Source organism: Rattus norvegicus, chromosome 1 (assembly GCF_036323735.1).
Source record: "Rattus norvegicus strain BN/NHsdMcwi chromosome 1, GRCr8, whole genome shotgun sequence".
NCBI classification, from domain to species: Eukaryota; Metazoa; Chordata; class Mammalia; order Rodentia; family Muridae; genus Rattus; species Rattus norvegicus.
In genome coordinates, this window is record NC_086019.1 from 78,362,766 (window position 1) to 78,386,523 (window position 23,758).

Here is a 23,758-nt window from a genome sequence, read left to right on the forward strand (position 1 = left end):
GAGGCTCATTTTTTTTTTTTTTTTTTTAGGCCCTCACCCTCAGCAATGTCTCAATCAGGACTCCATTTCCCAGAGGGCTTTGGGCCAGCGGCGTGACGTCAATACACCGAGCGGGGGCTGGGCGAGCTTCTGGGCGGTGCTTGTCGCGCGGCGGTTCCCGGCGGCCCCCAGGGCGGGCGGGTGGCGGCTGTTCGTCGCCCGGCGCTCGCTCGCTCGCTCGCTCGCTTGGTGAGCGGGCGGGCAGCGGGCCGGCGCGATGTCCGGCGAGGATGGCCCGGCAGCGGGCCCGGGGGCGGCGGCGGCTGCAGCGGCCGCCCGTGAGCGGCGGCAGGAGCAGCTGCGGCAGTGGGGGGCGCGGGCGGGCGCTGACCCGGGCCCCGGGGAGCGGCGTGCCCGCACTGTCCGCTTCGAGCGCGCCGCCGAGTTTCTGGCGGCCTGTGCAGGCGGTGATCTGGACGAGGCTCGCCTGATGCTGCGTGCAGCGGATCCTGGTCCCGGGTCCGGCGCTGCGACTGACCCCGCTGTCCCTCCGCCTGCCCGTGCGGTGCTCGACTCTACCAACGCCGATGGCATCAGCGCCCTGCACCAGGTCAGCGCCCCCGTCCCGCGTCTTCACCACTCGGGCATCCTCCCTCCTCGGCTCTGAGCCACCTTTCCTCGACTCTGCCATCGCCGAGGATCCCGCCTGCTCTGTGGCCGCCTCTTCTCTGTCATTCGTGCTGTCATCTCTCCCGTGCATCTTTTGCAGCATTGCTTACTTCCGTGCCCACGCAGGCTCGGTTTCTCCTTTCCTGGCTAGTACTTGTTTGACTGTGTTGCAGTCTTTCCTGACTCAGGCCTGAGGTTTCGTTCTCCTGCAGTTTGACATAACCCTCCTCTTTACTAGGCCCAGGTCCTTCAGTGTCACTTCTTTGAAGGTCCATCTTTGTGCCTTCTTCTTCTTCCTGTGATTTGTGCTGTTCGTTGCGGCCTCAGGATGGTCTTTCCTCTTCTAGGCAGTGTATCACGTTGTTTCCTTGAAAGGGCACTTCCTCTGTTGGGTCTTCCCTTGCTTTCTTTATCTTTTCTCCTATCTCAACCCCATGTCCTTCATTAAATTATCTCTTCATCCCTCCTTTTGGGATCTTGCCACCTCTTAAAGAGGTTTCTCCTCAACTCTTTCTCTGTCCACATTATTTGCCTTCTGGGGGAAACTTGTAGGCATTCGCTCTTCCAGGAGCAGGATCACTTTTCCTTTTGTTTTGTTTTGTTGTTGTTTTGCCTAAGACAAGGTCTTGCTATGTAGTCCAGGCCAGCCGCAAACACAGATCCTTATGTCTCTGCCCTTCTCATTTCTGGAGTTACAAGGCCACCTTATCTATCCTTGGTTCATTTCTTAGACTTTATTTGGGAAGCGTCCTTCTTCAAAAAGTATGCCCTCTCTCCTGAATTTCCACCTTATCACCTCCCAGAGGACTATAGAACCTATTCCACTAAAACCCTGGGTATCCAGGACACATTACTTTTTCCAGTGCTCTGTGCCCGAGAGTCAGGATCATCTTGTGTTGTTTGGGTTCTTCTGGATTCAGGATGCTTTTATTCACAGTTAGGATGATCAAGGACAAGATTAGTCACACAAGAGCTTACATCCCAGTTCTCCAGCCTGGTCTCAGTGATGGTCCAATGTCAGTCTTCTGGTGAGCAGCCTTCTTTCATGGCAATTCCATCTCTTGGGTTGTCCTCTTTTCTCCTTTCTAGGATCCCATGGTGGTCTAGTGGAAACAGAGGGGATCCTGGAAGGGAAGCCTGCTGCCTGAGGATGGGACACAGAGGGATGGTATTTGACAGGTTCAGTTTTCGGGCATGCAGGTAGAGAAAAAACACTCAGAAGCCATCCGTCCCGGGATGTAGCTTAGTTTGTAGAGTGGGTATCTAGAGTGCATGAAACCAGGTGCTTGGGAAGTGGAGGCAAGGTGGCTTGGAGGGTCAGTGTCAGCTTCAGCTACACAGTGAGTTGAGGCTGTCCTAGGCCACATGAGACCTAGTCACAAAAACAAAATCAGTCAGTCAGTACTGACCTAATATCTGTTTGACTGTTTGTTCTTTGTCTCTTGTATCTTGAGTGTTCTTTAGTTTTCTTATTTGTGGAATGGGAGCAGTGGTCACCGCTGTACCTGGACACTCTGATGAGAAGTGTCATGTGGAAACTCCTTCTTGGGGCCTATATGAACTGCAGGTATACCCTGGGAATTTGTTCCCAGTGCTGTCTGGGACATTTTCCTTTATATACAGCAGGACACTATTTCCCTGAGGCCCCTCTCAGAGTCTCAGCATCTTTGATCAGTCAAGGAGAGCAGTCCACCACCCAAATCTCTGGCTCCTGACTGCATCCCTCTTCTGGATCTGCTGGGAGCCACTAGAGTACCTCTTCTGACAGAAACCTGTAATGTCAGGCCTGGCCTGGTTTGTCCAGCAGCCTTCCAGTGGGACTCTCCTCCCACTATGGAGAGATTTTTGGTGAACTCACTCGAGAACTTTTCAGGAGGCGTGGAACATTGGGAGAGAAGATTCAAAGAGAGCAGTTGGTTTACAGAGCCAGTAAGCAGAGGGAGCTGGGGTCTAGAGTGGGGCGAGTGTGGTGTCACCACCTCATACTGTCCTGGCTTTAGCAGTGACAGTTCCCAGAGCTAGTTGCAGTCCCAGGAAAACAGGGACATTTGGTCACTCCATCTGGTGGCTTCTAGTGTCTCCTGATTTCTGTACCTGGGGCTGTGTTTTCAGTTTTAAACCCTCGTTGGGGCACCAGCTTCCTGCTGTGTTGTTTCTTGAGCCCCAGCTTCTACCTCACCAAGGCAGGGATACTCTTTTTTTCTTCCCTTTGTCCAATAATCTACCTTGTCCAATAATGGCTATGAGTTGGGTCTGTGGTAGGCAGGGCTGGGAGTTAAGAGTCCTAGGTTTGAACAGGGGAGAGATTGTGTGCTCAAACACATGGGTCTGAGGGAAGAGGGGCAAGTCTGGCCCCCTAGGTCTAAGAAAAGAGGATTGGCTAGAGTTCTGTGTCTGAGGGAGGAGGAGGTGGGCCTAGATTCTTGGGTCCCTAGTGCCCAGCCTCAGGCATCTTTCACATGGATGCCGGTGCCCGGCCAGGTCCTTGAAAGGGAAAGGCCCATCTGCCTCCTTGCCCCCCCTCCCATCACCATGACAACAGGGTGGAAATAAACTGAGCCCAGAGTGAAGCCCAGAGTTCATCCCGTTCCCAGGGCACGTGTGGCCCCCCTCTTGCAGCCTAAATTTCCATGACTTCATGCTCTTGGCCCTCGTAGCTTCCTTCTCTCTTTCTCCAGATGGTTGAACTTGAAGAAGGGGGTTAATTTTCATGAGGGCCCAGGAGTGGGGACCCTACCCCCTCCCTAGACTCAGTGGTTCCAGTGTCTAGCCAGTGTCATCAGGGATGGGGACCAGCTCTCTGGATATTGTGCTGGCTAGGGTGAGACTTTCCTCTCCCCAAGCTTTCAGTTCTAAGGGTGAGGAAGTGTGTGTGTGTGTGTGTGTGTGTGTGTGTGTGTGGCGGGAGGGGGGAGTAGTGTGGTGTGGGTTGTTTGGAAAAGATGTTCTGAGGGACCTGCGCACAGGAAAATTTGGGAAATATGCCCCTGGACCTCAGCTTTGTCTCTGGGAGGAGGTGCATGTGTGTCTTTTTGTGGTGATAATCTTTTTTTCCTGTGCTATGAATGGAACTCAGGGCTGGGTGATCATTCTTCCACTACCTGTGCTGGGTCGTGTCTGATCAAGGCGCCCTGTCTTTTGGGAGGCCATGTCTGGGCTCTGGGGCTCCTCCATCTCAGGAATATGTTCAGCAATAACATGCAGGGATGGCAGTCCTATTTTTCCAGGTCTACATTTTCATCCTGGCTTCTGGAGCCTCCTCTTGTCTCTATGAATTCTTCATGCTCAGGTGACCCAAACATGGAGTAACTAGGATATTTTAAGCTGCTGGTGGCTGGAGGACCCCTGGGACTTACATTGGAGCCATCTGCATTGCTTTCCACACTCCTCACTGGCCCTGGGTCCCTTTGTAGAAAAGTCTCCGTGTCGGGCCTCTGGCTGGGTGAGATGCGAGCTGATGGGCTTGTTCCCATCCTCAGGCCTGCATAGATGAGAACCTGGAAGTCGTTCGCTTCCTGGTGGAGCAGGGTGCTACTGTGAACCAGGCAGACAACGAGGGCTGGACGCCTCTGCATGTGGCTGCCTCCTGTGGGTACCTGGACATTGCTAGGTGAGGCAAGGGTTGAAGGGAAGGGCTTGGGCTAGGTGTTGGGTCCAGGCCTGGCAGCTCTGACCTTTCCTTTTCCCTAGGTACCTCCTGAGCCATGGGGCCAACATCGCTGCTGTCAACAGTGACGGGGACCTGCCTTTGGACCTGGCTGAGTCAGATGCCATGGAGGGACTGCTGAAAGCAGAGATCACTCGCCGAGGTGGGCCCATGGGATTAAGAGCTTTGGGATTTGGGAGTCTTGGCCCAAAGGTCCTGCCCATTTCCTTGGACTCCGGCTCTCTTTATGCCTCTATTTCTTCCCCAGTAAAATGGGGTTACCAAGGGTCTAGTGAGACACTACCAGACACAAAATAAGAGTACTGGCTGCTATGAATGTGTCTGTCATTTCAGCCCCAAAGAACTGAGAAATGGAGGTATGGTGAGCAAATGCTTGTCCAGGAGTAAGGAGCAAAATGGCTAGATCCTAGACTGGGACATATAGTGGATTCCCTCCTGACCTCCTAAGACCATTGTGTCCTGGTTTTTTTCAGTGGGAACTAGGAGCCCCTTGAATCTCCATGTCTGGCCCTATTCATTTTCCTGGATGAGGTGCTTGTGTTCTTGAGGCTTGAACTCCCGCTCTGCTGGCCTGAAAATCTAGTGCTCAGTGTCTAGGCCAGGTGTGGTGCTGTGTGCCTATAATCCCAGCTTTGGGTGACAGAGGCCGGAGGATCAGGAGTTCAAATTCATGCTCCCTATGTAGTAAGTTCAAAGCCAGCCTGGACTCCATGAGATTGTATCAGCATACAAACAAATCAGTATCCAGAGCCAGCTGGGTGGATCTTAGCTCCCTAATGCAGGGCCTGGAAGGAAAGGAATTGGGAAGCAGGCTAGTTTGGGAATGTTGTGAAGCTTAGCAGGCTCTCTAGGAACATAAGTCGCCAGTGTACCCTAGATTTCAGTTCCACACTGGGGAGTGTCCAGATAGGTAAGAGGGGAGAGAGGACAAATGGATCATGGGAGGATAGTCTTGGCTTCCCTGTTCTTGCATGTTACCACGCAAGGTGGAAAGACATGAGTTTAACATTTTGGCATATTGAATTTCAGGTGGCTGTGAGTCAATTGGGGATGCTTGGTAGCTAGTCAGCACCAAGAGATGGAGGTTAGATTTTAGAAGCCTCCCTGGGTTACAGTGGAGCAGCAGTAACAGTGGTTGAGTCAAGCTCCTCTTCCTTTTCCTGATTTTATTTTGGTAAAACTTCAAACACAGAAAAGTTTCCTCAATACTATGACTACTACCTTAGACCCTTTCCTGGGCTTAATCACAGAATTTGTTGAATTATGTGTTTGGGTCTTTTTTCTCTAAGTATGTCTGTTCCACATGCATGTCTGGTGCCCACCGAGACCATCAATCCTTTTGCAATTGTAGTTACAGATGGTTGTAAACCTCACTGGGTGCTGAGAATTGAACCTGGGTCTTCTGGAAGAGCATCCTGTGCTCTTAACCACTGATCTGTCTCTTTAGTCCTATTTATCTTTGAGACAGGGTCTTGCTATGTAGTCCTAGCTGGTCTGGTACTCAGTATTAGTTCGGACTGACCTTGAATTTGGAGCTTCCTGAGTACTTGCATTATACATGTGTGCCAGCACTCCAGCTGCTGTTTTAAAAGTCTTTTTATTATCATTAATGTGAAAGCTTATGCATTGTGAGGGGCAGAGGATAACTTATGGGAGTGGGCACCCTCTTCTTCCATGATGTGGGTCCTAGGGATGGAACTCAAGGTTGTCAGGCTTGGTGGCAATCACCTTTACCTGCTGAGCAAACTGGCCAGCCTGCCAGTGGTTTTACCACAAAGCAGCATTGAGGCTATAATCAACAAACCTAGCAGTTCACCCATTCAGAGTGCTTGGTTCGTGGTTGTGCTGTGGTCCACGGAGTTGTAGAGTCAATACCACATTCATTTCAAAGTATGGTTAAAGTTACCCTAAAAAAAAAAAAAAACCAAAAAACAAAAACAAAAAAAAAAACCCTGTAGTTTTTAGTCCCTTCCCCATCCCATCTCTAAGGCCTTCTGTCTTTAGGAATGCATCTGACATGGACATTTCACAGAGATGAAATAGCAGTCTAAACAGACATGCTTTACTGTTTTGTCCTGCTTTCCTTCCTTCCATACACATAGGCATCAATACCTTTCTTGTTTTTCCCTTTCCAGCCTCCCTTTCATTCCTCAGCTCTTTGAGACTATGTTGCTGATGTTGTAAACTCTGCCCAGATAATGGAGAGTCCCTCCTTCATCAGGTCCTGCTGCTCTACCCTCTCCAACAAAGAGGTGGGGGCAGCCTGGGGCCTTCACCCTCAGTGCCACAAGGTAGTTCATGCTGTGACCTGAGCTTCTCCCACTGAGAGGCTTTAGTGAAGGTGAGCCCATTGGTCTTGCCTTCCCCTGCTGGTGCTGATACATTTCTCAGATTCTGTTCTGCCAGGCTTGGTGGATGAATAGTGAGTTCAAGGTCTGTCTGAACTACAGATTGAGTTCAGAGCCAACTTGACAGATAAACGAACAGACAGACAGATAGCTGGAGACATGGCTGAGTCTCTGAGAATACTTTCTTCTTTGCCAGAGGATCGAGTTTAGTTCATAGCACCCGTATCTGGGCTTACTGTAGCTTCAGCGTCTGCAGGAAACTTGTATCTCTGGTCTCTTCTAGTACTGAATTCTGCCCATGCACATACACAGGCACATACAATTAAAACTAATAAGAATAAAATCTAAAAAAAAAAAAAAATAGAGGAGGGGACTGGATGCTACTCAGTGGTAGAACACTTGCTGAGTATGGGCAAGTTTAATCCCCAGCACTGAACACAGCAAAATAAGCACCCCAAGATTCAGACCACAATGTTTATTATTTTATTAATTTAGTTAATTGGCCTAGGCTGTTGTGAAACTTACTGTATAGTCCAGTGTGGTTTTGAGATTCTCCTGCCTCAGCCTTTTGAGAGCTGGGGGTTGCAGCAGTGAGCCACCATGCCTGGTTCTCTTTTTTTATATTTTGTGGTGTTTGCAGTGAGAAAGTCACGTGCAGGCATATTTACAATATCTTAGGGCTTGGGTGTGGCTTAGTAGTCCAGCCTGTGGCACTTGGCCTAGTTTGTGAATTCCTTCCTCAGGATCAGGGAGAGTAGGAACTCCATCAATGGATGGATAAGCAAAATGTGGTCTATACAGATAAAAAGGAAGGAAACTGACTCATCTAATAGCTTAGATGAACCTTAAGGGCTTAAATGAAGTAAGCTAGTCACACAAAGACAAGTTCGAAGTTCTCATTTGCATGAGATACTGAGAACAGTCACACAGAGCTCCCAAATTCATAGAACCAGAGCGTCAAGTGTGGTTTCCAGGTGCATAACCCTGGGCACAGGACTGTGGTGGGTTTAATCCTGTCACAGCGCTTTATTCCCAGCTCTTGGGAAGCAGAGGCAGGCAGATATTTGAGTTTGAGGCCAGCCTTATCTACAGTGTCCAGGATAGCCAGGGCTACACAGAAAGACCCTGACTCAATAAGCTAACCAAACCTGGGCTCGGTCCCCAGCTCCGAAAAAAAGAACCAAAAAAAAAAAAAAAAAAAAAGCTAACCAAACAAGGGGGTAAGGAGATTGGTTGGATGGCTCAGTGGGTAGAAGTGCTTGCTGTCAAGCTTGACAACTGAGTCTGATCCCTGGGACCCACATGGTGGAAGCAGAGAAACTGACCTGTGATTATTATCCTGTGATTCCCACACATATACACAAATACGTGTATAATAAAAATGTGGTAGGATAGAATTACTGTTTAATGTGTATAGAAATTTAGTTCTTCTTATGCCTGTAAATGTATGTGTGTGTGAACCTACGTTTGGAGGCTAGAGCTCAAAGTACACTCAACTTAGCGGTACACTTTGATTTTTCCTTTTAAAGATTTATTTATTATATAAGTACACTGTAGCTGTCTTCAGACACACCAGAAGAGGGCATCAGATCTCATTACAGATAGTTGTGAGCCACCATGTGGTTGCTGGGATTTGAACTCAGGACCTCTGGAAGAGCAGTCAGTGCTCTTAACCGCTGAGCAATCTCTCCAGCCCTCACTTTGATTTTTTGATCTAGGGTTGCTCAGTAGCTTAGAGCTTGATGATTGGGCTTATTTGGCTAGCCAGTGATCCTCCTGTCTCTGCCTCCCCAGTGCTGAGATTACAAGTGATCAACCATGCCTGGTCATTTACATTGATGCTGGGGATTGAACTCAGGTTTTCATGCTTGTGTGGTGGATACTTTACAAACTGAGCCATCTTTCCAAGCTCCAGTGTTTCAGTCTGTGGCGATAGATCCCAAATGGCAGCAGCTGCTTTGGTGTCATGTCAGGTTTGTTCTCTCATTGAGGTGCTTAGCAAGGCTTCTAGCAGTGCAGGCTGATGCCCAACCTTGGTAAGCCATTTCTGTGTGTGATGCTCTGGCAGAGGATTTATGTCAGACCCAGAGCCTATCCCTGTGTAGGAGGACCTGTCGCCCTGTGACTAGGCTTTGAGCAGAGTCACGCAGAAGCATAAGGGGAGGAAGTCAGGATGTGGTTGCTGAAGGAAGAAGGGTGGGCGTGTGCTGCCAGGCCCTAGCAGTTGTGTGTTGTGGCTCGGGCTGCAGGGTTGGGCCTTGGCAGAACTCCTTTGAGGGACAGGGTAGGAACGGGACTTAAGTGCTTTTTGGGAAAGGGGATGCCATCTCCTTTGACATCCAGGAAGGACAGAGGACTGCAGCATACAGAGACAGGCACAGTGGCCTTGATAGTTATAGGTGCAGGCTTGGGTAACAGGAAAGCTATGCCTGGAGGGAATGCTCAGGCGGGAGTTGAACATGGTTGATGCTGTGGACCTGAGCTCCTTTCCTAGCGTTTGTACTTCTAGTTGGTATGAGTGCTTAGGAATGTTGCACAGTGTTTAGTTGCTGAGAGGGAAAGGTTGGGTGGATAAGGCCTGATTTTTAAGCAAGTGATCCCAGCAGGGGTCAGCTGACTTACCAGTAAAGGGGTGGACAGTACATATTTCAGGCCTTACAGGGCATACAGTCCCTATTATAATGACTTTATCAGCTGCTATAGAGGGAAATGAGCCAAGGACAAGATGAGAAAAAACAGATATGGCTGAATGCCATTAAAGCTTTATTTTCAGGCTGGTGAGGTGGCTCAGTGGGTGAAGGAAGGCTCTTGGCATCAAGCCTGACCTCTGATTTCAGTCTCTGGGATTTACATGCTGGAAGGAGAGAAGTGACTCCTGCAAGCTGTCCCCTAACTTTATGCATGTGCTTGAGTGCACATATACATTGACACAATTAAATGTAATAAAATTTTTTCTTAGAACAGATTCAGTATTTACACAAACATTCACATACCCTTCATTTTCAGGACTAGGAATGTAACTAAGTCAGTAGAGGTGCTAGCTGCACAAATTAAGGTCCTGGGTTTGAATGCCCAGCAACCATATAGACAAGACCAGCCAGTACCTGAAATTCTAGCAGTTGCTGGGAGGCAGATATAGAAGGATCTCTGTGACTTGCAAGCCGGTCAGGCTAGCTGAATCACTGAGTGATCCAGTCTCAAGATGAGATGGAGGGGCTGGTGGCTTAGGGGTTAAGAGTTCTTTTTGGGGCTGGAGAGATGGCTCAGCAGTTAAGAGCATGGACCGCTCTTCCAGAGGTCCTGAGTTCAATTCCCAGCAACTATGTGGTGACTCATAGCCATCTGCAGTGGGATCTGGTGCCCTCTTTTGGTATGTCTGAAGAGAGCAATAGTGTACTCACATAAAATAAATAAATAAATCTTAAAAAAAAAAAAATAAAAAGAGTTCTTGCTGGTCCTCCAGAGGAAGGTTCAGTTTCTAGCACCCACACGGGCACTTCTTACTCCAGTCCTAAAGGGATCTGATACCCTCTTCTAGCCTTCTGTGGCACCAGACGCGCATGCACACACACACACACACACACACACACACACACACACACACATGCATACATGGACAGACAGATAGATATATAGATATACAAGCAGCACACATGCTGTGTTACACAAAAAATAAAAGCCCTAATTAACAAGCCAGCCCCAAATAGCCTATGCAAGAAAAACTGTGAATAACACAAGCAGGTCTTGGCTTGTGCAAAGCACAGGGCACCCTTGAGTGTGCACAGGAATACTGGGCGGTGGCTGAAGAAAAGCAAAGGTACTCCGCCCTTCCCCTTCCCTGCCACAGTAGGATAGAACTGTGAGGGTGACTCCCTTTAAGGAAGCAGGAGTCTGGAGGAAGAGGGCGGTCCTGGCCTTCCCTGCTGTATTCTCTGTGACTGCACTGTGGACGGATTTTAGCCACACATTCTTTAACTCTGCCACTGCAGGGGAAGTTGTAGCTGGCCAAGAGACACAAAGAGCCAGGACCCAACTGCTGCCAGGTAGCATCTAGCAACAGCTGCCCTCTGGATGGAGTTGGCCTTGGCTTGGGATGAGAAAGAAGATCCCTAAAAACTTTCAGGATTGTTTCTTGGGTTTCATTTATATAGCTTTATGGTGGAATATATATGTGTTGAAGAAGCAGCTGGTCAACCTTGGTTTTAAGGGAGTGAAGTGAAGCTGGAAGGAACGCACTGTATTTAGGGGTTGGACTTGGAGCCTTATATGTTTCTAGGCAGGCATCCTGCCACTGGACTGTTTTGAACAGGTCCTTGCTTTGTTAGTCCTAGATGGCCTTGAACTAGTGAGTCCTGCAGTTTGCTCTCTTGTGTTGGTTTTTGTCTCAGTTTTGAGCCTAGTCTTTAACAGCTGAATCAACTCTTCAGCCCCTTTGTGTTAGTTTTTAAAGCCAGGTTCTGCTTGAAGGTCTTTGCTGGCATACCCAGTGGAAATCCAGGGTGAACCACAAATGTAGTTTGAAATTTTCAAGTCCTAGGCTGGCTTAGTTGGTAAAATGCTTACCTGTTAGACATGACCCTCAGTTTCATCCTCTGTACCACGTAAGCTAGGTGTGGCGGTGGAAGCCTGTAATCCCTGCACTTGGGAGGTGGAGGCAGGTAGACAGGATGTTCATTGTCTGCTAGATAGTGAGTTTGAGGCCATCTGGGAAATGTACAACTCTGTCTCTCTCTCACACAGAACAAAAACAATTTTTAAATTGGATGAATTTAAAGCAGTGAGGAGAACTGGGGAGATGGCTCAGTAATAAGATGTTAGGTACATGAGTCTTATGACCCAAATTTCCATCACTTGGTGGCACTGGTGCACAGTTGTACTCACAGTTTCTTTCTTTTTTCTTTTTTTTTCTTTTTTAAAAAAATTTACTTTTATTTTTATGAGTACACTGCAGCTGTCTTCAGACACACACTAGTAGAGTGCATCGTGATGGTCGTGCTTACAGATGGTCATGAGCCACAATGTGGTTGCTGGGAATTGAACTCAGGACCTCTGGAAGAGCACTCAGTGCTCTTAACCGCTGAGCCATCTCTTCAGCCTAGTACTCACAGTTTCTAAAGTGAAGTGGGAAAATTGTCAGGAAGGTCTCTCTGTAGACCAGGCTGGCCTTGAATTCAGGTTCACCTGCCTCTGCCTCCCAAGTCCTGGGTTGTTTTGTTTTTTAAGATGTATTTATTTTATGTATTGTATGTATTTAGTGTTTGGGTAATTTGCCTGTGTGCACAGATATATATGCACCTCATGTTTGCATGGATCCCTTGGAAATAGAATTATAAATAGTTGTGACCTGCCTTCTGGGTGCTGGGATTTGAACCTGGGTCCTTTTGAGGAACAGCAGTAATTTTAACTGCTGGACCTTCTCCCCAGTTTACTGTTTTTTGTTTGTTTTTTTAAAGTTGTTAATGTTTTTTAAGCCAGAATCTGACTCTAGTCTAGGTTGGTTTGAAACTTATTATGAAAGGAAGGAGGAGAGATAGCAGTCAGGATGTAGAAAGAAAAAAGAAAATAATGTATAAAGAGAAATAAATGTATAAAGAACAAGGGGAAAGAAATCTTTAAACATTTAAATTTTGATTATCATCAAATATGTGCTGTATAGATTTCATTTAAGTTGGAGCTATGCATGTGGGAAAAAAATACTCATACATTAAAAAAAAAATCCAAAAACTCACTACGTAGCGTAGACTGTCCTCACATTCACGACGCTTATCCTCTTTAGGCCAAGTGCCTGAATTAGAGGTATGAGTCACCATATACAATTATGTACTGAAGTTTTGCTTGGTTTATCACACTTAGGAGGGAAAGAAACCAGTATTCGCAGTGTGTGAAGGTGCTGGACTATAGATTACAGTGGGAGGGATAGAAAAACTTACATGGTATCAGGTACTAGGTTTGCTTCGGAAACTTGAGGTTTCATATTTAAAAACAAAAAACAGGTTACTAACTGATACAGGTCAAGGTCTGTGGTTTCCATTCTTTAAGACCCTTGGTGGTACCCAGGTCTGCAGAGAGCATGACTGGGAAATACTGCATTAGTTCAGGCCTTCTGAATCCAAGCAGAGAACTGGATGAGAAAGGCTCATTGAGTCATGGGGCCAAGCTGTGAGCAATTGAAACTGTCACCTGGGTTTCCTAGATCATCTTGTCTGAGTTCATGTGTCACCTTCTCATCCCCCAGGTGTGGATGTCGAGGCAGCCAAGCGGGCTGAAGAAGAACTGCTGCTTCACGACACAAGGTGCTGGCTGAATGGGGGTGCTATGCCAGAGGCCCGGCACCCCCGGACTGGGGCCTCTGCCCTGCATGTGGCTGCTGCCAAGGGCTACATTGAGGTGATGAGGTGAGCTAGGCTAGAGTAATTGTTTTGTGTCTTGAAGCTTCTTTATTTTAGTTTACACACCTAAAATCAAGCATTCTCCCCACCCCTTAGTTGTGTTTAAGAGGTTTAAAAATAGGGGTTGGGGATTTGGCTCAGTGGTAGAACGCTTGCCTAGCAAGCGCAAGGCCCTGGGTTCGGTCCCCAGCTCCGAAAAAAAGAACCCCCCCCCCAAAAAAAAAGAGGTTTAAAAATTATATTTGTATGTTTATGTGTGTGCAAACTTGCATGAAGGCACATATAATTATAAAATCATAAATCACACACATAAAAATAAAATCAGCCTTAAAAAAAGTCATTAAGTCAGAAAATCAGCCTTAAAAAAATGTCATTAAGTCAGACCTGGTAGAACAAGCCTTTAATTTCAACACTTGGGAGATTGAGGCAGGATTGCTGTGAGTTCTAGGATAGTCCAGATATATATAGCAAGACCTTGCCCCACCCCCACCCCCCTAAAAAAAAGAAGAAAGGAAGGAAAGAAGGAAGGAAGGAAGGAAGAAAAGGAAAGAAAGAAAGGAAGGAAGGAAGAAAGAAAGAAAGAGAGAGAGAGAGAGAGAGAGAGAGAGAGAAAGGAAGGAAGAGCAAGCCTGATTTGGTGTTGTACGCCTGTGTTCGCAGGACTTGAGAAGCAGCGACTGGAGGATTACTGGAATCTCAAGGCCAGACTTGTCTACATACAGAGTCTGAGGCTAGTGATTTTTAATGGGATCCTGTTGTAAAAAAAACCCCAGAACCCCCCAAAACCCAAATGGAGTTAAGATGAACTGCCACCTTTCTGCTTTTCATACTGCTAAGGTTGTAGGCAGGTTTTCTCAGGCAGGATTTAAGACCTTGTACCATCCCAGATTTACAGCTTGTCTTCATTGCTCAGCTCCTAAGGGAGAGGTTTCAGCCTCTGTTGTTTCAGTATGATTCCAGGTCTAAGGTTGAGCTCTGAAACCATTCCTTTTCGGGGACAGGATACCCTAAGCATCTAAGTGCAGAGGCTACGCCCTTCTCCAGACATGATTCCCACTTGTGGATGTGATCCATTTTATCTTTTAATTCTTTCAAATCCTATTTTTAATGATGGTTCTCAAACGCTTTAACCTCCCTTGTAGCCCACTACCCGCCAGAGATCGTAGAAAAGAAAGGATACGGGGAAGTGGACCTGTTTAGAAAGGTTCTTTGGAGCAACTCCTCTCTGTGTTGTGTTGTCTGGAAATCAGCAGTTCAGTTCACAGGCCAGCAGTGGCAGCTCGATCCACTTGCAAACTCTTCAGGGATATACCAGCAGTCAAGTTCAGTAGAGTCGGGTTAGTGACAGAGGTGACATGACCTAGCAGAGACAGCCAGGCATTAGCCTCTGCTCAGGTCAGCAGGAGGGACCCAGAGGTACACCAGGAGAAATTCTCAGCTATGCCTCTCTCAGGGAAGTGAAGACTCAGACCCACAAGCATTGCATAGTTAGCTGTACCAGCAAGCCAAGCTCCCTGTTTCTGTCACTCTTCGGAGTCCTATTTATCCCCTCCAAACATTGTGTCTGCTATGTACCTTGCCTCAGCACTTGAATCCAATCAACCCAAGTCCTTAGAAGTGGCAAGAAACTGCAGTATACCACCAGACATTTTTTGGTTTGTTTCTCTGTATAGAATCCCAAGAAATGCAGCTCAATTACATATTGTAAGGTGGACCAATACATGCATGTTGTTAGCAAAGAATCCTTCATCACGTGTCCTTTCACATGCTCGATTTAGCAGAACATCCTCTCTTCTGTGTCTGCTTCATCAAAAGGTTCTTTCAGGAGTCTGCCTTAGCCTTCCTTCCACACCTGTGTCCACTTTAACAAAACGTTCCTTCATGCATTTGCCCCAGCAAACACCACCCAACAAACTTTCCAAAGAACCCTCAAGTTTCCACTTCAACCCATTGTGACTTCTCACCTGTCATAGCATCTACATCTCACGTCATCCAGAAACAGAGGCAAAGAAAGCAAATGTGTGATCCTTTTCAGGAGAATATTCCAGAAGTGTATGCACCACTTAATGCCTATGTTCCTGTTACCAGATTCTCATCATTGACCATCCCTAGTTGCAAGGAAAGCTAGGTTTGTTTTCACATGACCCTGTGTTAATAGTTTTATGTGTGTGTGGGTGTGTGTGCGCACGTGTCTGTAGGTGCTTGTTATGTGTGGGCGTACATTTATGTGTGTGTGGAGGCCCTAGGTAGATGGTGTATTTTTTCTAGTGACGATGTGTCTCTGGCAGAACCTTGAGCTTGTCTTTTTGGCAAGTTTAGCTAGTCATCTCTCTCTGAGGGTTTTTTTGTTCCTTTCTCTGCCTGCTGGAGTTACAGATGGACTGCCATGACCACTCAGATTTTAAGTAGCTGCTAGTGAGCAGAATGCCTGTCTTATGTTTAAGTGCTTTACCCGCTGAGCAGTCTCCCTAGTTTGTGAGGGCTGTTAGGTGGAGAAAGTGAATTGATACTTGTGGATGACCTTGTTTTCCTGTCACAGAACGGAAGCATTGGTTCTTAGGAATGTCCATTGGGTTGTGGGCGCAGGACATCAGCATATTCATACCTAGAGTCTTCTGTGAGGGGCTGAGGGTGTGACTTAGTGGAAAGCACTTGCCTAGCATGTGGTTCTGAGTCCCAGTCCCAGCCCTGGGAAAAAAAACTTGAATGATTACAACTTGTGTTTGCTCATTTGGTCTTCTCAGTCAATACCTCATGTTGATCAAGGATAGCCTCCGATTCGTCAGTCTTGAATCTTTGATCTTTCTTCCTTCATGTCCCTCTGGAATTCACAGTGAAAGCCGCCATGCTTACCTCCCTCCCCTGTAATTTCTTCGTTCTTTTTTAGTTGAGACAAGGTCTTGCTGTAAAATCCTGACTAGCCTGATACTTGATATAGTTGTCCTGCCTCAGCCTCTTAGTGATGGCCTTGTGGGTATGAGCCATCATGACGAATTGTGTGATTTTGTGATAACCTTTGTGTTTACACTCATCTATTCACCGAACTTGCTGTTATTTATTATTTTTAATTATATTAAAAGTCTTACTGATACTCTCATTAAAGTAGAGGTAAACATTTACTTAATGTCTGTTAGGTACTGGCCTTTGGGCTGGTCTCAAACTGCCCATTCTCTTAGCCTTCCTGGCATTTCAGGTATATACCATAGGCATAGCCACCGTAGCTACACCGTCGTTACAGAGATGTGATGGACTGGGCCATTCTATTCTGATGGCTGTCCTGTCCTTTGAAAGCCCACCAGGTATTATTATCACATCCCTGACTCAGTTGTTGGACATTGCCACAAGTGTTGCGGGGTGTAGCGGTATCCAGTTGAAAACCTTGGCTTCTAGACTAGTGAGATGGCTCAGTAGGTAGAAGTGCTTGGGGCTGGAGAGATGGCTCAGTGGTTAAGAGCATTGACTGCTCTTCCAGAGGTCCTGAGTTCAATTCCCAGCAACCACATGGTGGCTCACAACCATCTGTAATGAGATCTGATGCCCTCTTCTGGTGTATCTGAAGATGGATATAGTGTATTCATACACATAAAATAAGTAAATAAATCTTTAAAAAAAAATAAAGAAGTGCTTGGCATATAAAAGCCTGGTGACTTGCATTAGGTCCTGGCACCGGTGGTGGAAGGAAAAGACCAATTCCCAACTCTTGTCCTCTGAACGTCGTACATGCTGTGGCATGGGTGCTCACATTCACACACAGTGCACACTCACAATAATAATAAGTAAAACTTTAGTTTATGTGAAGAAAACCTTGGCCTTGGGAAGATGTAAACAGCATGTAATAGGGAGGGCCCTCTGGCAAAGAAACTGCTAGGTGAGGAAGTGCTAATGGATTAGGGCGTGACTGGATGACACGTTGCAGGCTCCTAAGATACTGACCAGGAGAGGAACACCGCTAGTACTGATGTGGACTTCAGCATGTGGGATTTAGCAAGAAACCCAGCATGCCCTGGGATGAGAACAGGAGAACCTTGGGAAATGCGAGGGAGAGTGTCTCAGAGCCAGACAAGACTGAGTACTTTGCATCTCCACCTCCTGGTGCTTGTGGCCTTGCTCACTGACACAGGTCTCAGTCTACTTCTTTCGAAAGAGACCTTGCCCCATGCTGAGTTTGGAGAGTTCCCTGGTTGTTACTTTCTGGAAGGTCACTGACTAAGCCAGGCTCTTTCAACTCTAGCATTCTGATATGTTAGATCCAGCCTGTGGTGGGGCTGTCCTGTGTGTTGAAGGAGGTTGAGCAGCCTCTTCAGCCCTGACCCACTGACACTACCTGTCTCTACCTGTAAGTTAGGATTCCACTGATGATGTTTCCAGTGTGTGTGGGTCTGGGTCTGGGTCTGGGTCTCTGTGTGGTGCTTGACACTGTTGAGAACTAATATTCTAAGACAGCTTGCTTCTAGAATTATACAGGCCCTTCATAGGTCACATCCTCTTAAGGCTTGGGTTAGTGGGGGAGTCTTATACCTCTCTCATCACCCCTCACCACTGCTCTGAGTCCTTTAACATGGGGATTCAAAGAATGGGATCACTGTACTATGAGGAAGAAACCTCTTGTGGGTTTGAATTGTAGCTACTGGTCCAAGAGAGGGCTCAGTTGTGCAAAGAAGCTTGGGGAGGTCTGGTTGCCAGCAAACCCAGTAGTGTTTTTTGTGTTAATCAGTAGTACTGTGGCCACAGAACAAAATTTAAAATCAGCCATTACCCTTGCTTGACCCTTGACCCCAGACTCCCTGTTCCTTAGGTTGCTACTCCAAGCTGGCTATGACACAGAGCTCCGGGATGGAGATGGCTGGACACCTTTGCATGCGGCAGCCCACTGGGGTGTGGAGGATGCCTGCCGTCTACTGGCTGAGCATGGTGGGGGCATGGATTCACTGACCCACGCGGTAAGGGCCATGTCAGGTGGTGGGGCAAGGTATGGGGAGAAGCCCTCACATTAACATCATTTTCCTCCTTCCCCTACTCAGGGGCAGCGTCCCTGTGATCTGGCTGATGAGGATGTGATGAACCTTTTGGAGGAACTGGCTCAGAAACAGGAGGACGTGAGTCTCGACTCTAGTTTGCCTCTTTACTGGGCAGCTCTGAGGAGGTAACAGTAACTGGGATGGCTGACATCCTTTGTCCCTTGACATCCTCAGTCCTGGGACCTTCTGTTCCCACCTGGTGGCCCAGCTCTGGTGGAAGTCTATGAAAGGGGGCACCTCTGGGTCTATGGAGGAGGTGAGGCTGTGTTTCCTCTCTGCTTTGTGTTTCCTGTCTGCTTGGTGAGGAGAGAGCTGTGACATGGGTTGGACCTATCCTCCCCTGATGTCTCTGGTGAAGAGATCATGGGTGCGGGCCCCAGGAAGATGGTTTCAGTATTTAGTGAGGTGGCCCAGATATTGTGGGAGCCACCAGAAGACCCATTGGGAACATTCTCCAGAGATGAGTATTGTGGCACACTGAGATGCAAGGAGGGCATGGGCAAGTGGCATTCTGGTAGAGCACTGCTGTGACAAGACATGGGTTTATGGCAACAGACTTCATTTAGTCTGGGAAGGTAGCTACTGTCATTGAGCTGAGAGTTTGTCTATGATAACCATAAAGGAGACAAAGAGCCACCTGCCCTGCCAACAGTTGACCAGTGTCCTAGATGTGCTGAAGAGTAGAGAGGAGGTCTGAGCAAGTTGCTAGCCCCTGGGAAGTAGAAGAATCCCTCTGGGAATAAGACTGGAGGCCAGCGACAGTTGGATCAGGCCAAGCCTGGAGAGCTTGCATAAGCCCCAGATATGCTGCCAGGATACAGAGTTCTCGTGTTTGCAGAACTCTGCATAAAGTGTGGCTAGCCCAGTTATGTATGCCCAGTTACGATGTCCCTGGAGGTGGGGAGGTGGCACAGAGAGGGGAAGCCAGGAGATCCAGGAGGGATTATATCCTCTGGCCTCCCCCAGTTGTCCCCTTCCATCCTTATAGCTTCGGAACCAAAAGGAAGCCTCTCAGGGCCGAGGCCAGGAGTCACAGGTCCCTTCAAACAGCAAGCACAGAAGGTAAGAAAAGACTAGGCTTGGCGTGGGTTGGACTCACCTCCAGACTTGTACAGTGACACTCTGTCCTTTCCCTAGGAGCTCAGTGTGCCGTTTGAGCAGCCGTGAAAAGATCTCCCTGCAGGATCTATCAAAGGAACGCCGGCCTGGTGGGGCAGGAGGGCTCCCTATTGGAGATGAGGATGAGGGAGAAGAAGCCTTAGCTGGTAGGGATGCTAAGACCCCTTGGTCTGAGGAAGCAGTGCTGGGCCTGGATTCATGGGACTCCAGAATATCAGAGGTAGCTGACGTCTCCTTCGACATTCCCTTTCTGTTCCTGTACCACAGAGCATCCAGCTGTGGAGCCAAGAGCCCTTAATGGTGTGTCTTCCCCTGCGTCCTCCAGCCCTAAGAGCCCTGTGGTGAGTTTGATCACTGTGACCTGATGTGAGGTTTGGGGTAATGGCGGGACACTATAAATACTCCCATCTCCGGTTAGGAAGATAGCCTTTTGACTTGCTTCCTAGGTCCTTGTGGACAAAGAACTATTTATTGGTGGCACCCACCCTGGCTGTGGTTTACTGTGGTTCTTCTGGAGTTGTACTCACAGCTTCTGGGAAGAGGGATCATTGCTTTGCTCAGTGATGGAGACTTTCCCTCTTCTTCCAGCCGCCAGAAGAGGCTCCCTTCTCCAGGCGCTTTGGTCTCCAAAAGACAGGGAGCTCTGGTGCTTTGGGTCCTTCAGAAAGGAAGGGTACAGAGGGAGTTCTCGGTCTGCAGCGCTCAGCCTCCTCCTCAGTCATTGAAAAGGCCTCCACTCAGGTAGGTGTTATGAAGTGTGTTGGGTGTGGGAGAGAGGTGTCCAAGCTTCTGCCTCGGGACAGAGTTCCTCCTTTGTTTTTCTCTTGCCTCCACAGGCCAGGGAGCCCCGTCTTGCCAGAATAACCCCTACCCCTGCCCAGAAAGTGCCAGAGCCCTTCACCCTGTGAGTACCAGGGCTGGGGGTGGGGTGGGATCGGTGGTCTGGTGCTTATCCTGGCAAAGTCCTTAAGGGGGCGTCAGGTAAATACTCACTGTAAAACTTCCAGGCCACTGTGGTCTGACTGCCTCAGGGCCTTTGCTCCTCCTGGTGAATCTATAAGGTCTGACTGGGCTCTCCCTCCTTACCATACACCTTTGTTGTCACCTTTTCCCTGGGACCCACCAGGACTGCCTTGCTAACATTGACAGAGTACATATCCCTGGCTTATTCTCTTTATTTTCTTCAAGCACCTTTTCTCCTCATGTTCCAGACTTGCCTTTTTGGCTGCTGTTTGTTTTCTGTCTGTTTTGCCCAGAAGTGACCCTTTCAGTTGTGACAACTGTTTCATTCTCTGGCCTCTCATGCCTGGCACAGAGTGCAGGCTGGAGGATTGTTTGCTGATAACTGCATCCATGCAGGTCTGAGGCTGCAGCACCGCCTTCGGATCACTCCGCTCCACCCTCCAGGACGGAGCCTGGATCCCCAGTGAAGCCAAATGTCCTCACAGCCTCTGCAGCACCGCTGGCTGACTCCAGGGATCGGGATCGTCGGAGGTAAAGCGGTAGGGGCAGGCAGCACTGAGGCAGCAGTGTTTGGGGGTCTTTAGGAGTCTGGCTAGTACTCCTGGAGTACGGTTGGTGTAAGGTCTGTGGGAGTTGAAATGTACTTTGCTAGGATGTGCACCCTTCTATAGTGTCGTTCACGGGTGTGACAGTTTCCAAGGAACAGGACACTGTCGTCTCAGTTCAGGGTTCTCCACTCAGGTCCTACCAGATGCCTGTGCGTGATGAGGAGTCTGAGTCTCAGCGGAAGGCTCGCTCCCGCCTTATGCGACAGTCTCGGAGGTCCACACAGGTGTGGGCTTGGGCTGGGGCCTGTGCTCTTGGGTCTGAGGGAGGAGGGCTGGGTCAGAGTCTTCCCTGATTGTTCTCTCTGCTAGGGTGTAACTTTGACAGACTTGAAGGAGGCAGAAAAGGTGGCCGGAAAGGTCCCAGAGCCAGAGCAGCCTGCCCTGCCCAGCCTGGTGAGCAGGGTCACGTGAAGTGGGTTGTGTGGAACCCATTTCCCTGTTTCTGACTGTGTGTCTTCCTGGCAGGACCCTTCTCGGAGACCTCGGGTCCCTGGAGTGGAGAACGCTGAGGGCCCTGCCCAGAGAGGTGAGGTCTGCTTTCTGGGAAGTCTTTCCCTAGGGAGCCATCCTGTCACAGAAAGTCTTTTAACTTGGGGATGGAATCAGGTTCCCTGCATAGTAGACAAGGGCTCCTATAGTAGTGTCTGGGCTGATTCCTGCCAATTCCCCAGCAGAGGCGCCCGAAGGGCAGGGCCAGGGACCACAGGCGGCCAGGGAACATCGAAAAGCTGGCCATGAGCGGAGGGGGCCGGCAGAGGTGAGAGTGCTATGTGGAGGGTTGGTGGGCTGGAGGGAGGGCAGGCCCAGACATTGGGTAGAGACTAAACACTTGGGGGTCTTCTTCAGGGGGAAGAGGCGGTGCCTGCGGAACGGAGCCCAGAGTGCAGGTAGACTGAGTCATGTGTGGAGGCTGGGGCACATTTCTGGGGTAAAGCTGGGTTCCTAAGGCCTGCCCCTTCCGTCCAGCACTGTGGATGGTGGATCCACGGTCCGCAGGCAGCGCTCACAGAGAGACCTCATTCTAGAATCCAAGCAGCAACACGAAGAGCCTGATGGAGGCTTCCGGAAGGTGCAGCATCCCCCCCATGCTCCGCCCTACCCTGTTCTGGTTTTAGCTCATGGCTACATCTGGCCCCTTCTGAGTCTGCCTGTATCCTCTGTTTTCCCAGCTGTACACGGAGCTCCGCAGGGAGAATGAACGACTTCGTGAAGCCTTGACAGAGACCACCCTGCGTCTGGCACAGCTCAAGGTGGAGCTGGAGCGGGCCACACAGGTATAAGTATGTTGGGGATAATGAGAGGCAGAGCCCCAGTGGAGAGGGGCCTGGCCCTGGCTGGGAGGTTGGAGGGTTCCTTCTGCTGGGGACAGGGCTCTGGCTGGACTAGTGGAGTAAGGATGTAGCTCCTGACTCTAGGTCTTCTCTGCCCTCACCAGCGGCAGGAACGCTTTGCTGAGAGGCCTGCCCTCCTTGAACTGGAGAGATTTGTGAGTTGGGTTGCTGGGGGGTGGGCCCACTGTGTCCTAGACTAATCCTGCCCCTTGTCTTTACCCTGCTCTGAACCTGCCCCATGCCTTGTAGGAGCGCAGAGCTCTTGAGCGAAAGGCAGCAGAGCTGGAGGAGGAGCTGAAGGTAACTGGGGCTTGTGATGGGGCAGTAGTCAGAGCCCAACCTGCACAGCCCAGCTGACTCCACCCTGTATCCTAGGCCCTGTCTGATCTCCGGGCTGACAACCAACGGCTCAAGGATGAGAATGCAGCATTGATCCGAGTCATTAGCAAGCTATCCAAGTGACTCTGAAGGAGTTCCCGCACCATATTTATACTGCTGCTTCTGACACACGCACCCTTTCCCCCGCGTGAACATGAGTGACAAGGCTCTGGGGGAAGTTGCTGAGAAGCCATAACCTCTCGGGACCTCAGAACCGGGAGGAAAGCACAGAGTCCCCAGGAACCAAGGGGTTCTCTGAGGTCAGGATAGAGGTGGGAGGCTGAGCCAGGTAGGGAGATGTTGCTGAGATGTTGCTCTGAGCATCAGAGATGGGACCAAGAAGGAAACAAGGACCAAGAAATGCAAAGATAAGTATCCAGAAGCAGAGTGGTTGCCCCAGGGTCCCACCTCACGTGTGATGCTACCCAGCACTCCTCCCCCCCTCCCCAGCAGGGACCAGGAATGTGCCAAGAGTCCCACTGGCCTCTGCCAGGTGGGCCTGTATATAGGGTCCATGTGCAATAGGGAGGGATGTTCTATTTTTGCTGCCTCCTCCCCACCTATTGTCTGGGGAGGAGGAGAAGGTATTTTTGAGACAAAGCACAGGCACCATAAATAAAGTCGTGACATTGCCACTCAGTGACTTGTTCTGCTTGTTGACTCAGGCTGACCAAGCCCATTTGGATGGGGTAGGTACAGTTGGAGGCAAGGTTGGAGCGTGCTCACAGGAGTAGGGAGGGCACCTTGCTAAGTGAGCAGCTGGAGCAAAGGATCCCAGATGAGGTGGGAAGGGTCAGAAGGAAGCCCATGGTGCTGTGATAAGGGGCTGGAGTGCCCAGATTTGCCCTCAGTTCCCCTGAAAGGAGTGGAGTTAATGGCTGACATTGAAAATGTGGGATGGATCACAGAAAACTCCACAAGTGTAACTTCTCTGGGAAATGAATAAGTGATGGTGAGTTCCCTCAGTCCTCCACGGCCACATTGGCTGGAATAGTAGGAGGCAGTCTTGTGATTCATTGTACCTTCATTCTTATAGTCAGGAGCAACTGCCTACACTACCAGCTGGGCTCTGTCCTACCTACTGGAGTCCCAAGAGTGAGTAGCTTAGGCCAGGAGCCAGGTTCTGCAGGAGAGAGGTAACTAGTGTATGGATTTCAGCTGTAGTGCTGTGGAGAAAGAGAAGGGAAGTGGATGTGGGTGGATGGGTGTTGTCAGGGGTGGACGGTGTGTGTGTGGTGTGCATTTTGTGTGGTGCGTGGCATGGCTGATGTTTATGGTGTATGTTGGGT

At 49.1% G+C, this 23,758-nt stretch overlaps 1 protein-coding gene across 4 annotated transcripts; it reads left to right on the plus strand.

Annotated features, from left to right (window-relative positions):
• The first annotated feature begins 134 nt into the window (after window positions 1–134).
• Window positions 135–23,108, plus strand: Ppp1r12c (protein phosphatase 1, regulatory subunit 12C). 4 transcript variants are annotated; one of them, XM_008758961.3, is made up of 22 exons: window positions 135–589; window positions 4,128–4,258; window positions 4,339–4,457; window positions 12,899–13,058; window positions 17,848–17,992; window positions 18,074–18,148; window positions 19,059–19,132; window positions 19,208–19,335; window positions 19,457–19,530; window positions 19,778–19,930; window positions 20,026–20,093; window positions 20,549–20,683; window positions 20,894–20,984; window positions 21,070–21,153; window positions 21,226–21,286; window positions 21,435–21,517; window positions 21,607–21,647; window positions 21,727–21,829; window positions 21,930–22,034; window positions 22,196–22,246; window positions 22,341–22,391; window positions 22,467–23,108. In XM_008758961.3, exons 1-22 carry the CDS (start codon window positions 257–259, stop codon window positions 22,551–22,553), a joined length of 2,352 nt encoding a protein of 783 aa, XP_008757183.1. In that variant the 5' UTR covers window positions 135–256; the 3' UTR covers window positions 22,554–23,108. The 4 variants fall into 4 exon arrangements, with proteins under 4 accessions (XP_008757183.1, XP_017445042.1, XP_063126905.1 ...); NM_001191946.2 differs by having other exon boundaries at window positions 163–589; window positions 21,432–21,517; XM_017589553.3 differs by lacking the exon at window positions 4,128–4,258 and having other exon boundaries at window positions 21,432–21,517.
• Window positions 23,109–23,758: the final 650 nt, after the last annotated feature.

Coding starts and splice junctions, on each gene's coding strand:
- Ppp1r12c (NM_001191946.2), top strand. CDS start 257: ATGTCCGGCGAGGATGGCCCGGCAGCGGGCCCGGGGGCGGCGGCGGCT. Junction 17,993..18,073: donor TGGATTCACTGACCCACGCG/GTAAGGGCCATG, acceptor TCCCCTACTCAG/GGGCAGCGTCCCTGTGATCT. Junction 19,133..19,207: donor TCAAACAGCAAGCACAGAAG/GTAAGAAAAGAC, acceptor TCCTTTCCCTAG/GAGCTCAGTGTGCCGTTTGA.